The sequence below is a fragment of the Microplitis demolitor genome, chromosome 4, assembly GCF_026212275.2.
Source record: "Microplitis demolitor isolate Queensland-Clemson2020A chromosome 4, iyMicDemo2.1a, whole genome shotgun sequence".
Taxonomy (NCBI): Eukaryota; Metazoa; Arthropoda; class Insecta; order Hymenoptera; family Braconidae; genus Microplitis; species Microplitis demolitor.
In genome coordinates this window covers 4,721,320-4,739,040 of record NC_068548.1, presented here as the reverse complement: position 1 = coordinate 4,739,040, position 17,721 = coordinate 4,721,320, and the positions used below count along the sequence as shown (strand labels likewise).

At 31.8% G+C, this 17,721-nt stretch overlaps 1 protein-coding gene across 18 annotated transcripts in view; it reads right to left on the bottom strand.

Annotated features, from left to right (window-relative positions):
- Positions 1 to 17,721, bottom strand: part of LOC103580934 (collagen alpha chain CG42342) — a 149,216-nt gene that overhangs the window by 9,200 nt on the left and 122,295 nt on the right. For 10 of the 18 annotated variants that reach the window (XM_053738023.1, XM_053738018.1, XM_053738019.1 and 7 more), the window contains 14 exons: positions 16,098 to 16,277; positions 15,932 to 15,994; positions 15,744 to 15,788; positions 14,118 to 14,223; positions 13,096 to 13,184; positions 8,091 to 8,190; positions 7,826 to 7,914; positions 6,857 to 6,946; positions 6,717 to 6,761; positions 6,601 to 6,627; positions 6,185 to 6,220; positions 5,886 to 5,990; positions 5,569 to 5,613; positions 4,471 to 4,533 (listed from right to left, as the gene is read on the bottom strand). In XM_053738023.1, the coding sequence (XP_053593998.1) occupies positions 4,471 to 4,533; positions 5,569 to 5,613; positions 5,886 to 5,990; positions 6,185 to 6,220; positions 6,601 to 6,627; positions 6,717 to 6,761; positions 6,857 to 6,946; positions 7,826 to 7,914; positions 8,091 to 8,190; positions 13,096 to 13,184; positions 14,118 to 14,223; positions 15,744 to 15,788; positions 15,932 to 15,994; positions 16,098 to 16,277 (1,083 nt within the window). Of the gene's footprint in view, positions 1 to 2,552; positions 3,386 to 4,470; positions 4,534 to 5,568; positions 5,614 to 5,885; positions 5,991 to 6,184; positions 6,221 to 6,600; positions 6,628 to 6,716; positions 6,762 to 6,856; positions 6,947 to 7,825; positions 7,915 to 8,090; positions 8,191 to 13,095; positions 13,185 to 14,117; positions 14,224 to 15,743; positions 15,789 to 15,931; positions 15,995 to 16,097; positions 16,278 to 17,290; positions 17,345 to 17,721 lie in introns of those variants that run through there. The other 8 variants (XM_053738028.1, XM_053738033.1, XM_053738027.1 and 5 more) reach the window with 7 other exon arrangements.

Genomic DNA, 17,721 nt, shown 5'->3' with positions numbered 1-17,721 from the left:
TTTTAAGTAAATCTATGAATTGAGATTACATTTTAAAAAATTTTTTTGTTTGTATGTTACAATTTGTGATGTGTGTAATGTGCGTGTTTTTATTTATAATTATAATATTATTAATTAGTAAATAAATAAAAAAAAAATTTAATTTTTTTTGTAATGTATGTAAAAAATTACTATAAACATATAATTAAATACTAATTATAATTACCCTAGTAACAACATCCATTGTAAGGGTCTGCGCAAGACACTGATCCCAAAGATCTTACACAAAAGTTCATTAAGACTTGCGCGCTAATTTTTGTGAAGACAATCTTGCCGTAGTTTTTTACAAATCTTGTGAAAACGGCTTAACGAAAATCCCAACGTGTCTACTTCTTCACAGAACTATAAATCTTTCAGCAGATTTAGTGAAGATCTTACTGCAAGATTTTTGTATGACTTGCACGTTATTATACGCAAGTATATTGTATATGATATATCATTTAAATAACTTTGATAGTTTCCGTGAAAAACTTGCGTAAGACTTTTTTTAAAGATTCTTACATATTACTTGCAACATATTTGCGCAAGACATTTGATATAATTACTTATCACTCTATCCCTCTTTTGGATTTAGTATATATATAGATCAAGTGGTATTGATAGCTGTATCGAATGTCTTGTGCAAATCTGTCGTAACTCATGCGTAAAGATTTTTAAGAAATATCTGATCAACACTTGCGCAGTATGTTTTTAGAGACAATCTTGTAGCAGATTTGTGTAAGACATTTGATGTAACTGTCTCTGTCACCCTACCCTTTTTTAGGTTCTCAACATGTATGTATATATATATATATATATACATGTTTATAGAGTAAAAGAGATAGTTATCTCAAGTTTCTTGCGCAAATTTGTTGCAAGACATGTGTACGAATCTTGAAATAATTTCGAGAGCTAAGTTTGTAGATTAACTGCACCCATGAAATTGCAATTAATTGATTAGTAATGTTTTGTCGATACGCTTAGATAATTCTTTAAAAAATATATCATCCTATACTTGTACATGTTCTGCAGAAGACTTGTATGAAGAAGTAAACAACTATTATACTATACTGCTAAAAAAGTTATCGTAAGGTTTTCACAAGATTGTTATGTGGGTAATTATACCAAATGTAAATAATTATAAATATACAGTTTAAAAAAAAGCCTCGAGAGTACGCCAGCGTAAATTTTTCTTAATTTATTAGTTTATAATTTTATTAAATATAAAAAACCCCTAAATAATATATTTTTTTATCAAAAAATTTTAAATAATTATAATTCTAAATAATAAATAAATTTAAAAAATATCTCATCGAGGCTTTGATTTTATTTTTGTTTTTAATTGGCACGGGCCTCACTTTTTCATTACTATTATTATTATTATTATTATTATAATTATTATTATTCATATTATTAATTAATTATTTTTTCACTCTTTCTCTCTCTTGCGCACTAGCATTCGTAGTTACATTCTTTTAATTTTACATAAAAATTCAATTCAATTATTTAATTAATAACGAGTCACTTTTATTTATTTTCAATTCTTGTGTTCTCAGTATTTTTATTTGTTGACAATAGAAGCATAGGCCATTTTTTTTTCAGCGGTTATACAGTCAATGTATTTTTGTTTTTCTCCTTTTTAATTTTAAGTTGAAACGATTTTATCATTGTTTAGTAATTTTTTTTTTTTTTTTTTTTTTTAAGTACGTAATTTTCTCAGTTTATTGACCAAACAATTGATATTATGATAATACAAATAGCATTTATCGAAAATATTTACAAAAAAAATTTAATGCTATTTGCTATCAATAAAGTCCTGGTTATTTATAATTATATTTATATTTATATATTTATATGATATTTTATTTAAATTGAAAAAAAATTAAGCTACAAGGGTTAAGAAGGATTTTTATGTATATATATAAATTTTCTTTATTTTTTGTAAATATTTATGTTTATAAATGGAATGAGATAAAAATTTTAGATATGATTAAAAATTTTTTTTCAAGTCATTGATTTTTCGAATTCGATAATTTAAAGTATGGACAATTTAATGCTAAAGATAATAAACTTTTGATGAACAAAATCGATCGACTAGTTCTCGAGATATCAATAAAAATAAAATTTTAACATTTTATTATTGGACTCAAAGTCGCGGGTTCGAACCCACCGTCAAGTATTTTTTTTTCTTTTTAACTGAAAAAAAAATTAAATGAATACTGAGTGAAATAAGTGTTTGTATCAGAAAATAGCATAATGAGTTCTCTGAAGATCATGAAAATTAAAATTTTCAAAAGACAAAATTAAATTAAAAGCCGTGAGTTCAAATTCACGTCAATGAAATTGATTTTCATTAAAATCAAATAAATTTCTTTCACATTGAAAAAAAAGTCAATGCTGGGTGACATAAATTTTTTGCACCAACAATCGTCCGAATAGTTTTATAGATATCAATAAAACTAAGAATTCTAAAATATTAATATTGACCTGGAGGTCGCGAGTTCGAATCCATCTTAAGGTAATTTTTTTTTTTTTTTTTTTAATTTTAAAAATACAAATTGCCAATTTTTGTAAATCAAAGCTTGCTTCTGTTAATCTCCAACAAAGTTTCAAATTGAACAAAAAAATTCAAAAATTTTTTTACACAATTTAATCATACCTGAAATTTTCATCTCATCAAATATTAAATACTACATAAATATAAAGAAATATCTAGTTAAATTGTTTAATAATATATTTCACACTAGCCTATATAGAACAATTGATCAATTAAACTTCTCAATTAAGTCCATCATATTTCAATAATTATAAATTTAAACTATCAATTCCCGCGGAATTTTAAATAAATTTTTTTTTTTACCAATTTCCGCAATCGTCACCTTTGTTCAATAGTGGCAGCTATTGTTTACAATTAACAAAATTTATTCACAGTATTTTCCAGTTATTATTATTATTATCCTTATTATAAGTACTCATTAAATTATACTGTGAATTTTATTTAATTATTTATTTATTTAATTTTTTTTTTTTTTAATACTGCGCTTAAATAAGTGACAAAATATATATAAATATATATATTTATGTATATCGACGTGTCCTTAAAAAAAAGGATTCTGGCGTTTCTTAATATTTTTCTAAAGGACTTTTTTGCTTCATTGCAAATATATGGTTGGTATTCTACTTCATTTTTTTATGGTAAGAAATCCCGGGTTATTTTTTTTTTATTTTATTTTATCATTTAATTATTATTATTTTTTTTTAGATAGGTTTTATTGTCGATTCTGTTGGTAGTAGTAGAAGTAGTAGAAGTAGTAGATGAAGATACCTAATCCCATGTTAGTTGTTAGTCGGATCACCACGTGCCAACCTGTTTATTTTCATTACTCTTATTATTATTGTAACACTAATTATTTTTAAAAAAATTTTAGTTAAATTTGCACGGAAAAAAAATTTCACTAAAGTCTACGATGTAAACATCGTAATCGTGGACTATACTTTAATTATCATCAATTTTCAAATATCTTACTTTAAAATTTACTATGTAGGTTACATTTTTTACTATTTAACATCGTAATTTTAACAAAGACTTTTTGGATTCAAAATTATTTAAAAAATTGCAATGTTAACATCGTAAAAAGAATAAAATAAAAATTACAGTTCGAAAACTATATTTATTCCTATATTTATCTTTCTATTCACTTTTGAATAAAATAAATATTACAGTGCTGTCTCTGTTATAATACGATGTAAGTTATAAAAATTACGAAGTTACATCGTAATTTTTAAATAGTAACTGTGTCCACCGTAAGAGGCGTTCTTGTGACTTAAGACTGTTTATTTATATCGTTTATATGGATCTTAAACACGACCTGAACTTGTGGGCCCTTCTGTGGCCGAGTGGTCCAAGGCCTCGGTCACTTCGCACTCGAAAGGTCTCGGTTCGAATCCAACACCTGCCCGAGCGATTATTATTTTATACTTTTATTTAAAATTTCTATTACATCAAATTCTCAAATTTTACGATGTTCACATCGTAATTTATACTAAAGAGCTTAAGACTTTGTGTTATTTGTCTGAAGTATTGTTTCTTAAATGAAATTTCCAATGCTACATCATAAAAATTATGAATTTAAAGGTATAGTCCACCACTACAATAAACAATAAGAAAATTACCATGTTAGCATCGTAAATTTAACTGGAATTTTTTTCCCGTGTGTGTTTGTTAAATTAGCTTTTTTTGGGGCTTTCGGAGGGCAAAAATTAATTTTTAATAGGGGAGCACTTGGTGTTTATAAAGCAAGGCGAGCGTGAATTATTTATTATTTATTAAGTTGTTTGAAAATTTTATAAATTTTGTATTTTTAAAAATGGACGTGTTTTTTTTTAATTCGTGATGGCTGGACTTGGTTTTTTTGTAAGAGGTTATAAGGACCACGAGGCCCGGTTTCTTACCATTGCCCCGGGTTTTCCAGCATCGCCAGGTCTTCCTGCTTCACCTCTTAACCCCATCGGTCCCTAAAAACAAATTTTTTGTTTTTGAGCATGTAGAAGGCAGCTTTGAATTGAATTTTGAAAAGGGTAACATTCATGTTTTTTAACGAGAATTTGCAGGGTGTAAATTTGGAATTTTAAGTAAAAAATAAATTTTTCACTTTAAATTTGTATTTTGAAGTTTCTATTTATCCATAGAGCCTTCAGAAGTTTTCTAGAGATTCATAAAATCTTTCGAGCATCCTTGAAGAATTTAAAAAGCAATCTAGAAGTCCATAAAGTTTTTTCAAAATCAATAGATCTTTCTATGAATTTTCTGGGAGCTCATCGAGTCCCCGAAGAATCTATAAAATCCTCTAGGAGTCCATAAAATCTAAAATTTGTAGAGCCTTTTAGGAGTTTTCTAGGAATTTTTAGAATCCTCGAAAATCTAGAAAATTTTCTAGGAGTCTATAGAATCTTTAAAAGAACTCTAGAGTCTTCTAGGGACTTCAAGGAGTTCATAGAATTTCGAACAATTTCATAAAATTCTTCGAAAATTCTCAAAAAATCTAGAAAATTTTCTAGGAATTCATTGAAGTCTTCGAAAATACTCGCAGAATTTAAAAATTTTCCAAAAACTCATAGAATTGTCTAGAAATTCATATAACACTCGAAAAACATCATGGAGTTTCATAGATACTCGAGTAAATTTTCAAGTAAATTTCCATACGATCCGTTCAAATTGTAATTACCGAAAAATACTAAACATTATTCATTTGCTGATGACTTTACTCAGTCTTTATTTTCCTCAAATTAATTTCAACTCAAATGAATTATAAAATATTACGGTTCTCATTAAAATAATCGCAAGGATCCTCAGTTAATTAAACCAGTTTGTAATAATGAATTTTTAATACAATAACGCGACTAATAAACATAATAATTAATTTAAAAACAGTTGAAAGGCGCTTCTCCCTCCTTTTAAAATTTGAATGCATTAAGAAATTTTTTTCGTCGGCTCATTCGAACCTACTTTTCCCCTACGAAATAAAATTGTTGACTTGATTCAGTACTTACAGGTAGTCCCATTGGACCAGGATCACCCTTGGCGCCTTTCTCACCCTAAAATATAAAACACATCGTATCCATTAGTAATACGTTTTCCGTTACTACTACTACTTCTTTCACAAGATAGCCCTTTTATTAACTTGACTCACGATTATCCATTACACGCAGTGAATTTCATAAATATTAAATGAACTACGCTATAAACGAATAATGACTCGTCGAGTTAAGTTACCAAGGGGCTATTTTTTGTAAGCACTTTAAATAAAAAAAATTTATGTAAGCAAATAAGATGTAAAAAAAATAGAAAAAAATAAAATGGCACTGACAGGTTCGCCTTTAGCGCCATCGTGTCCTCGATCGCCTTTGATACCCGGTGGACCTTGAAGTCCTGGATTACCGGCTGGACCTGGTGGTCCGGGTGGACCCATTATCTAAATGGGAACAGTGAAATAGGATTATTAATTTTCAATAGGCTTTCTCTTTATGCCTTTCCACACCCTACTTCAATACAAAGAGATTGATGGACAATGAATCTGAATTAATGAATTTGTTACTAATGGATATGGAAATAGCTTTACAATAGATATAATCAATAAAATACTGTAATCATACTTAAAACACTCACCACTTCACCCGCGTTAACTTCGAACGTTCCATCACCCTGCCGTCAACAGATAAAAGGATTATTCAATTTTACTGTATTCACTTTTTGACCCTTACCGGTCACCCGGGTCACAGATAATTTTAACTACAAATATCTCAATAGCTATTCAGTTTTATGAAAAAGTATAAGATACCTTTTTTGTAGAGAATTTAAAGCGCTACAAAAAAGGCGTCTTATAATTTTTCGAAAAATTCAATACCTATCCAGATTTTTGACAAAAATCAATGATACTCTTTCATTGATAACTTCCCGAAAAAAAGAGATCCATGGAAAATGGTGAAAGTTTGATTTAAACGGTTGGTCAAAGTGACTGGGGTTCTATTAGACCCTCTGTGACCGTTGAGGGTTAAAAGTAAGTGAATTATATTTTTTTTTACCTGTCTTCTTCTGAGTTTTTTGTACTTCTGCAACAACGAAAACATCCAATGTATTAGTTAACAGATTGCTTTTAACCCTTTTTAATTGAATTTATTAAGAGTAAATTAATACTAACCGATTCTCCTTTATCGCCTTTTTCTCCCTTAATACCCGGCGCTCCCTAAAACAAAACCGTTCAATCAGAATCCCTAGTGGCCAACAAAACACCATTGAAAAGGGTTTCAAAAAATAGTTAGATTATAAGGTTTTACGTACTGGTGGTCCAGGTAAACCTGGTGGACCCATCAAACCTGGTGGACCAATATCCCCATACTCTCCTTTTTCACCTTTAGGTCCAGCTAATCCCTATAAAAATAGTTACCACCATTTCAAAGTCTGCTAAATTCAAATTCAATTTCTACACGGAATAAAATAGATAGGAATAGTTACTGTGCTACACGAGAACGATCTTAAAGTATGTAGAAACTGATCATAGCATCTAGTTCTCGTTATAATAGGAGTGGATCGTTGTTGCATACGACAGAGTACGATTCAACACAGTAACCATTACTATGTTACACATTATATCAAAATTACGACTGGTTATCGTGTTCACAGCCACCGTTCGCTTACCAGAGAATACAGGTTCCTTTCAGCAGAAGATGTGTTACTGTCTAAAACAGATATAGACGCTGTGTGATGCGAAAGACTCCCTGAACAATGCGTTCCATTGTTGTTGAACATAGTAACCATTTCTGTGCTGGGTAGGAAGTGTTGTTTTCAGTCACATGTCTGACTACTGTTTAGCGGGAACAAATTTTGTCTACAGTAGTTAGACATGTGACTGAAAACAACAGTTCCTACCCAGCACAGAAATGGTTACTATGTTGAACAACAATGGAACGCATTGTTCAGGGAGTCTTTCGCATCTTCACACAGCGTCTATACCTGTTTTAGACAGTAACACATTTTCTGCTGAAAGGAACCTGTATTGTCAGGTAAGAAAACGGTGGCTGTGAACACGATAACCAGTCGTGTTTTCGATATAATGTGTAACATAGTAATGGTTACTGTGTTGAATGGTACTCTGTCATATGTAAAGCCGAGACACTCCTATTATAACGAGAACTAGTAATATGTTAAGATCAGTTTCTACATACTTTGCGATCATTATTGTGTAGCACAGTAACCTTTCCTATCTATTTTCTTCCGTGTACGCAAATGAATTTTCCAGCTCATACTTACTGGCAATCCTGGTGGACCCTGTATACCAGCTTCTCCATTTATTCCATCAACACCAGGTGATCCTGGCACACCGGAATCTCCTTTGGGTCCTACAAAACGTTAATATCCAATGATATAATTTTTTGATTAATTGGCTAATTGGACGCGACAATAACAATTTCAATGTAACCGATTTGTTAAACGTCCTGATAGATTCGTAATAAACTCAATGAATTCGATTGATGTCTTTACTTAATACGGGTCGCCTTAAAGTTAGATAAACTACCTGGTAAGCCTGGATTTCCAGGACTCCCTTTATCACCTGGTAAACCGGGAAGACCAACTCTCAACGAACGTGGACAACGGCACTCGCCATTGGTCAATGCCTATAGATAAAATAACATAATATTCTGCAAGATTTAGATCCAACACAGGTCCTCCGTTATTATTATTATTATTATTATTTTTCTTTTAATAATACCACACTCTGGTGTCTCAATACCAAATAACTTGACAGTATCTATTACTCCATTTGTTAGTTTTGTTTTAGACAGACGTTAAAAGTGGATCGGAAGGATAGGAGTGGATTTAATGAACAACAGGAAATTTAATACTACTAAACGGAATCAAAAAAAAGCAACCATTACTGCGCGGAACAGGGAAATCCAGTCAATACAATATACGAAACAACTCAATCTCGTCTGTAACCATAACGATTGCTCTGCCCGCAGAAGCTATTTTTCTCAGACTAATGAGTACTGTTTCAAAATATAGTGAATTTTACAATTTCACGTCATAATGGTTACTATTTTTCTGTTTCTGCATACAAAAGTGAAACACACAGAGCGTTTTTCAAATGGGGACACTGGGAAGATCTACATAGCAAAAGACAATTAATACGTTACTATTAACTACAGCAGGAAATAATACTTACGTTAAACACAATTACAATACACATACTACTCATTAATTATTGGGCGTTGTGGTCATATTTAGCATCTACTTATTAGTAATTTTATTATTTTATTAATTATAAATTTAGTTTGTTTTTTTGTGAGTACCAATGGTGTCATGGTGACAGTATATATAAACTAGATCCTGAAAAAGTCTCAATAGTAGAACATTTTGAACAAATTTTGACTATTGATGCCATTGCTGGCAAAATTAAATTCTGATATTTTCTGGCATTATTTAGAGACCTTGGCTTCATTTTATGTTACTTTAGGCTATGAATTGCCTGAAATTGTGATACTTTTATATATATATGTATGCATATCCTCAGCGGATCTTAATTACGTGTTTAAGTGCAAAGTCGCCACATTTTACAGTAATTTGCCGTACAAATTCAGTAGAGTACGGTAAATAACAGTAATTTACGGTAATTTGTGGTATCTTACTGTAACACGGTGTAATGCTTCACTATTCGGCGCGATATCGAAATGTTACTGCACTTTTACGAAAAATACTGCATTTGTACCTAAAAATCGCGATTTACTGTAAACTACCGCAATATACTGCAAATGTGACCCATTTACGGTAATTTGGGCAAAAATGCAGTAAAAATACGGGAAATTGCGGCAATTTACGGTAATCTATGGCATTGTTACCGTAACCCAATGAAATACTTTACTTTACGACAAAATGTTGAAATATTACTGCGCTTTTACGAAAAATACTGCATTTTCACCTAAAATACCGCAACTTACCGTAGTTCACTACAAAAGTGGTGCATTTTGCGATAATTTGCGGTACAAACGCAGTAGTATGTGGTAAGTTAGACAATCTACGGTAATCTGTGGCATCTTACTGTATTATAGTGAAATACTTCACTTTACGGCGAAATATCGAAATGTTGCTGCACTTTCACGAAAAATACCGCATTTTTACCTAAAATACCGCAATTTACTATGAACTACCGTAATATACTGCAAGTTTGATGCATTTTGCGGTAATTTGCAACAAATTACGGTAATTTGCCGCCATTTGTGGCATTTTTGACGTAACACAATGAAATACTTCACTTTACCCTAAAATGCCGGAATTTTGCAGAAAATCTGCACATTTACGGAAAAAACGGCAATATTACTGTACTTTTCCGAAAGATACCGTATTTTACCGTAATTTCGATCCGCCTGGAATTATTATTTGTAATTTAAAAAAAAACATTAACTAAGTCATATATTCACAGAAATTATTTTCCAAATTACATTTCAAGAAGCTTTCTGTCCACACAAAATTTGTTACAAATTATTTAAGCACGACCTAATTTATATTTAGTCACCATAAATAACACGATCTCTATGTGTAGTAGTAAAATAAATAATTAAATAATTATACGCAACATAAAATACATACGTTAGTTACAAAATCCAACAAAATCTTGATATACGTCGACTTCACAAAGTGTCATTAATAAGCTCGTGAACATATACATCAAACACCATCATCAAAGCTTTGAAACTACATACTACCACTCGTTAACACTCACACGTACATGTTACTGTTACATTAACCGTTTCTATATTTCTTTTTTTTTTCAACACTAGCTTTGATAGTCAGACTCTTATTTGCCTGGGGGAAATGTTCCAAGAGACTTAACTAGTTCATTAGTTGCCGATTGTACTTACGGTTATTTATCCCCTAAGGGTTTGCTGATTACGAAAGAAAAATGTCATTGAAAATTAATATTGTCTATGACTGCTACGCGCTGTAGTCTTTTGATCATTGATCGAAAAAATAAATACAGTTGCAACTTAAAAGTCAATGACATTTTTTTTTCTCAAGTCGGATTAATTTTAAAAAATATAGATGTCTATATATTTTAAACTCGCTGCCACCATATTGATATGAAATAAATAAGCGATGATAAGACAAAAAAATAAATAAGACCATGACGGAAAATATATAAGTGTATATATTGTAAAGCCAGTGCATGTTGAATTTATTAGGTGTCAACACAGCAATCGATTTTAAATTCTCAAGCATTTGACGAATGCCAAGTAGGGTTCTCACCCTGTACTATATTTGTTTGTATATAAGGGATGCCTCTTTCAGCTGTTTGCAACACACATGCATGCCATATGTGACGCGCGTCGGTCATGGTGATATTAAAGGCACGAGCATTTCTCATTCCTCATACAAATATTTTACTTGTAATATATATACAAGTATGCTATGTCTATTTAACATGCAGCAGTCACATGCAGTCAACTAGGATTTGGATTTATGGAATTTTAAAGCTCGAAATCTAGGGCATAGTTGGGATTTTTGTTTTCAATGGCCGTAATTAATATTATAATGAGGAATTTAACTAACTTTTTTTAAATAAGACAAAGTGAAACGATATTTCAAAAATTATTGTGGACTAGTAGAGTAAAATGGACAAATGAAATTTTTATTATAATTCATTTTTGGTTATGCGATCATTGCAAAAATTTATATGGATTCTTAGGATTTTTTTCGTGAACTTCCATGGGGTTTTCGGCTAGATAGTCATGAAAATCTGTATTCATATATATATATACATAGGAATTTATGACAGTTTATATGGATCGCTATGGAAATCCATGATTCTGGATTGAAGGTAAATGTAGGCGAAGAAATCTACAGGAACCCATAAAGACTTTTTTTAACCTAAAAGAAATGTTTCTGCAGATTTCTATGAACTTTAGAATAGATTCTTCTGAATTCTGATGGATTTCCATGGATTTTCAAGAATTTTGGAATCAATTCTTATGAATTTCTATAAATTCTCATGGATTTTTAACAACTGCCATGGATTCCTATGGAATTTTGTGGGTTTGTTCCAAAATCCTTATGATTTTTGTAAAAGCTCCCTATGAATTTCCTGAACTATTTCTGAATTCCTAATAATTTTATGAATTTCTATATTTTTTTCCAAAATCCTAAAGGTTCTATAGAAATTTTTGTAATAATACCAAAAGAATTTTTTGTTAAAACATCATAAAATTTTCGATAGTCCGACAATTTTTGACTGTAAGAATTTATTTCTGTTTCATATAAAAAAGTATAGTCAGCCCAATGGGGTACTAAGGAAATATTGAAGACATCAATAAAAAATTCTACATTTTATTACAAGCATATAAAAGGTAAAAGAAATATGTTTTTATGATTTCCCTTAGATCCAATTGTGGCGAAAAAATTTTATTTCGATGTTACACTTTATAGCAATAGTTTTTTATAGATAACTTTTATGTGCAAAAAGTCCACAAAATTATACCCGATTTGCAGCAATTTCTTTTACATCCCTCGAGTTTATTTCTAAAAAATTTTCCATACGTCCATTTCACTCAGTAGGTCATGAAATTATCATTAAATATCATTGTCTCATATTTTTCGACAAATAAAAATATTTTTACTTTACGGAACCCTTACGAAAAAAACTAATTAGCACTAATGAGAAATACTAATGCTTTAGTTTTTCCGCGCACTAATATTTTAGTGTCATTAGTGTGTTTAGTGTAATAAATTTGAATTTCACTGTAGAGTAGTACTGACTATTCGAATTACTATTGAACACTATTGAAGCCTAATCAGCACATTACTTCCAGTTATACTGTAAAATTCACTATTCAGACTACCAATAATCTCTAATAAAACGCTATTCAACACTAATCACTTCCAATAGTGTTGCAAGATCCATTAGTCGAAGTTCTAACGAACACCAATAGAAAATTGTTTAAAACAAACCATTTTCAATAGTGTTGCAAGATTCATTAGTACTCCGACTAATGAGCGCTTATACAACAATCACTACTTCCAATAGTATTGCAAGATCCATTAGTCGAAATTCTAATGAGTACTAATAGAGCATTGTTTAAAACTAACCATTTCCAATAGTGTTGTGAGATTTACTAGTCATAGAACTAATGGTTACTAATGATCACTAATAAGACACTTATCAACAAAAATTAATTTTCAATAGAGTTCATAAGTATTCATTAGTTTTTTCCGTAAGGGAATAGTGTGGCCAGAAAAGTTTAAAGAATCTAACAGTTGAGTAACTTTAGGTACCGGTCAGGGGTGAGTATATGCAAAGATCTTATGGATTAAGAGGGATGGTTTCCACGTTACTAGGATCTCGAGATGACAGAAGGGATTTTACAGTCTGTAGTCAAACCCTCTGTTGTCCGTCGAGCATAACCATGCCGATAGGTGAATAGCAGTTTTGGTAGTGATGATAGGGACAAGGTACAAGGGTATAAGAGGATGTTTTCCCGTAGCTCAAACATGATCCAGTGCTATGGTCGGAGGACCTTGCTGAAGCTTACCCTCTTGCCTTGTTTGCCCCTGGCGCCCTTCTCGCCAGGCGGGCCGGGTGGCCCGATTGGACCCACATCTCCCTTTTCGCCTTGAGCTCCTGTTTCGATTTACATTCACGTATAAAATAATTACTGGGACATTAATATGCCCCATACACGGGACAATTAATTCTACTTTATATGATGATTGCATAAATTATAAATTGATGACTTCTTAGTATTATTATTTGAAATATTTATCATTCTTTTCTTTATTCTATATTATCCTTTATGGCTGAGTATTATTCGTGACTCGCAATTATTATTAGCGTTAGTAGGATTCCCGTACAAAAGATTCAGGACAAAGAACGTTAAGCCAAATCGATAGGGAGCCACGGAAACGCGATCTGAGTGAGGGTTCTGGGACAAGTTAGGGCAAAAAAATAGTAAAGGAAAAAAAAAATTTGAGTTAAATAAAAGACATGGGTAAGAGACGACATTTTTCCTTGCCGTGGTGAAATATCGGCATTGATCAGGGTACCAAATGAAAAATAAAAGAGTCTACATCCAGAGAATAAAAAGGACAGAATGTTATTGAGGTACATGGTATAAAATGAACAGGAGAAAAGAATAGAAAGAAAAGGAAAGGAAAGGAATGGAAAGAAATGAAAAAAAGTAGTATATATATATAGTTATATATATATATATATAAAACTATGAAGGTAGTCCGTCGGGTGCAATCTAAAAGTTACAATTGAACAAAGTTCTAATTGGCGAGAATACGTGAGCGGAGACGAAAGCCACGATAATCGGCATGGGCTTTTGCCAAGCGCGACTACTCTAAACTTAAGACTTTTAGATAACTTTTTTTTAGTTACTTAACTTTTTTACTTATTACTTTTAGAAATAATAATTGGCAACGATGGCCTTTTGATACCGTAGTAATAACCGAGTGATTTTTATTGTATAAACGTCATCAAGTATCGAAATGTCATCATTATTATCATTGTATGGATTAGGATGAAGCAGTATGTTGACATATATTCACTTACCAGGTGGTCCCGGTGGACCCGGTGGTCCTTCAAATGTCCCGAGAGGAATCTGCTTGCCGTCCAGTGAAGTTGTCAATCCACGGTCACCCTTGTCGCCTTTGTCACCCTATTGGCAAGACAATAATGCTGGTGAGTACATTTTTCAAATATTGACTTTGCTGGGTCTAAATGGGGTAGTAGAGTTAGTTGATAAGTAGGCAATAGGGGAATGGGAAATGGGCAATGGGGGGGGGGGGGGGGGGGGAATGATACATCAAGCGTGAAAACACATTTGACTCTGATTTGAGATTGATTGTCAGCAGCCACAAGGGAACATAAATCCCAAAACACCATCACCATCTAACAACGGCATCAACAAAATTTAGGAGCCCAGATGTCGGAGTGCGAAAAGACATTTACGCAAAAGCGAATTCTCCTGTTGTATATTAAGAGCAAGCGACACTGTAATTTAGTTTCGTTAGTTAAGTTAACTTACTTTGTTACTACTATTATTGTTGTAATTATTATAATCTTGATTATAACATGAGCGATATTGAAGGAAGCATGGAACCAACACCACGGGAATAAATTACTACGAGAGGGTAAAATGAAATTGACGAGATAATTATTTTAGGCTCTTTTATGATTTTATCGATTCTCAAATTAACTATTATACAAATTATAATTTCATACTTCGGACGAGATATCGAATTTAATCCTCAACAGTCACATCGGCATGAACTATGATTGATTTTTTAAAAATATATCTATAAATATTAAGTTATCCGAAACTACAAGATACCTTTTTTATAGATCTTTAAGGAACCCCTAGTGTGACCGCCTGAAAAAAGACGATTTTTCGGAATTTTCCAAGAAAACTATTGCATGGAATAATTTAATGTTTTAAGGGTATATTCGTGGATATATAATGAATGTCAGATAAAATTTTTTGACGAAAAAATTCAAAATTCAGCGAGTTATTCACAATGTCCCGCTCAAAAAAAAAGTCTTCCTATTGCTGCAATGATAACGACTTTCACAGTGCATGAAATTAAAAAAACCAAAAAGTTTATTAAACTAGAAGGTATTTTTCGTACTATGACCCTCGGGCTAAGAAAAAAATTTTAATTTAATAGAATGATAGTTTTAAAAAAAATTTCAAATTTCGCGCGAAAATTTGAAGTTTTTTGGCCAGCCAAAATTAAATTTTTGATTCGACGGATGATTCGTCTTCGAGTTATAACAGTAGAAATTTTGAAAAATGAATTTTTGAGAACCGATGAGCGGCTATTTTTCACATGGCTGCAGCTCAAAAAAACTATCCGAAATATGCACTTTAAATATTACTATTTTATTTTTAAAGATATAGACTATCGAAATATGCAAAAAAAAAAAATGATTTTTAAAAATTTCACACTAGTAGTCCCTCTAAATTCTCTAGAAGAAAAGGTATTTTATAGTTTTTTAAAAAACTCGATAGATCGATCCATTGGGGGTTCAAAATTTTCTGGATTCACCTGGACCCCATGTGACTGTTAGAGATTAATGGGTTATTTTCTTAAAAGAATCCATTTTACCCTCATCACCGCTGTATATAAATAGAGAGTATCGAACACACCACTAAAGAAAATTTCAACGAGCACTCACACGTCTTCCCGGTAAGCCTCGTGTTCCGTTGCGTCCTGGCATACCCTATACGACAAAAGGAAAAAGAAGCTATCGAGATAAAAGTTTTTTTTTTGAGAATCACGATGTTCTTGAAAGTTGTATGTCTATTTTCTTTTTTTTTTTTTTTTTTTAATTTTTTTTTTTTACTAAAAGAGGCAATAGCTCACAGGAATCCCTGGATGTCCTGGTAATCCTGGAAATCCTGGGGGTCCATAATCGCCGGATTTACCCTGTTTCAAGTTATCTAATTGTCATATCTGATTGCACTGATACAAGTCAGAAAAACCTCACTAAGAGGTAGATTTTTTAACCAATAAATAAAAAATATCTCACCTTAGGTCCTGGTGTACCAGGCGGCCCAATAGGTCCAGCGGGGCCAACAGGTCCCGCAGGACCACGTTCACCAGGAGGACCTACTTCTCCCGGGATGCCTTGACGTCCATCTTGACCAGCTATTCCTTCAGATCCTTGAGGTCCGGGTGGTCCTGGTGGTCCCGGTTCTCCTGGTTCTCCCTAATCCCCCCAATCAAAGCAAATAAACGTTTAGTTTCTATTTATCTATGCGAGTTATTTAAGATGGTGATCAATCTGGCCATTGTGCATTGTATTCTAGACCACCGCGATCGATAATCTACGGATGGATTATTCAAAAAAAAAAAAAAAAAAAAAAGAAAAAGAAAAAAAAGAAGAAGAAGAAGAAGAAGAAGTGTGCATATTTTATCTAAGCAAATATGTAATCGATCATATAGACAGTGAACTATAATACATAGTGCATACTTCAAAATATTATAAATGTACTCGTTCATGCAGGTTTCAAGTACCAGTCATGCGATTATATATCAGAAATAACCTATTGAAATTGTCATGACATGACGTCTTGTCTATAGATTCTCCAAAGGGTTATTCACCAGGTTTATTCAGCAATTATTTGCACATGCAATATTATGGATCGAGACAAACTAGGCAGAACTAAATTTATGTAATTTTTAGATAATGCACAGAAAAAATATTTTACTTTGATCAATAACTTTTTTTTTATTCAAAATTTAATTCTGGATTCGTCATTTTGTTTCTTAATTCGAAAAGATTTTTTTTTTACTGGCATCAATAATTTTTGACGAAATTGAACTCGCGTTTTTTGAGTTATTCTTGATTCGTTTTTTTTTTCACTGTGAAATAATTTGCAGATTTCATTTTTTGAAGAGGGCTATTATGCCCCTTTTTTAAACTAATAAATAGAATCTCTAATGAGGACCGTTTTGACCCATGCTACCCTCTAATTGAATTGATTACGAGGTTATTCAACTAAATCACCCATTTTGTCTCTCAACTTTATATTAAATTAATTGCGCATGCCATATATTTATACACATATATAACAATGTAGATTGTCAGGATAGGAAGAACAGAGATCCTTTCTGTCCACGGAGAGGTTTTTGTTAATGTCCACATTAAAATTAGTAAAAGCTTGGTCATCTTCCGCAAGCTTAACAATTCCTTTCGTTTACATAACTAAACAAACTTACCTTCAATTGAATAATTGTCTGGGCAGATATATTATGTCCGCGTTCTTGGAGTCCCTAAAATAATGTAACGAAACTAAAACCAAATCTACAAGATACAAAACACTAAATTATAAGAAATCAGTCAATAAATAATAATATAGTCTAATAATAGGGAAAATCGTCACGTCCGTTGGAATAAGGATTCATGCGTAATGTACGCAAGCACCGAAAATTAACCCTAGTAGCACATAAAGTTTATGGAGAGGTTAGGATTGAACGAGTATAAGAGCCATTTTTTTACTATAGTTGAGTCTGCAAAAGAATGGGCTTTTCTCCCACTACTTGGTGATAATGAAGTCCATGGCTTTGCAAAAACGCGCATGCGCAGCTATGACTTAATTGTAGAAAAATGGTGGGAGAACAGCCTATTCTCTTGCGGACTTAACTATAGA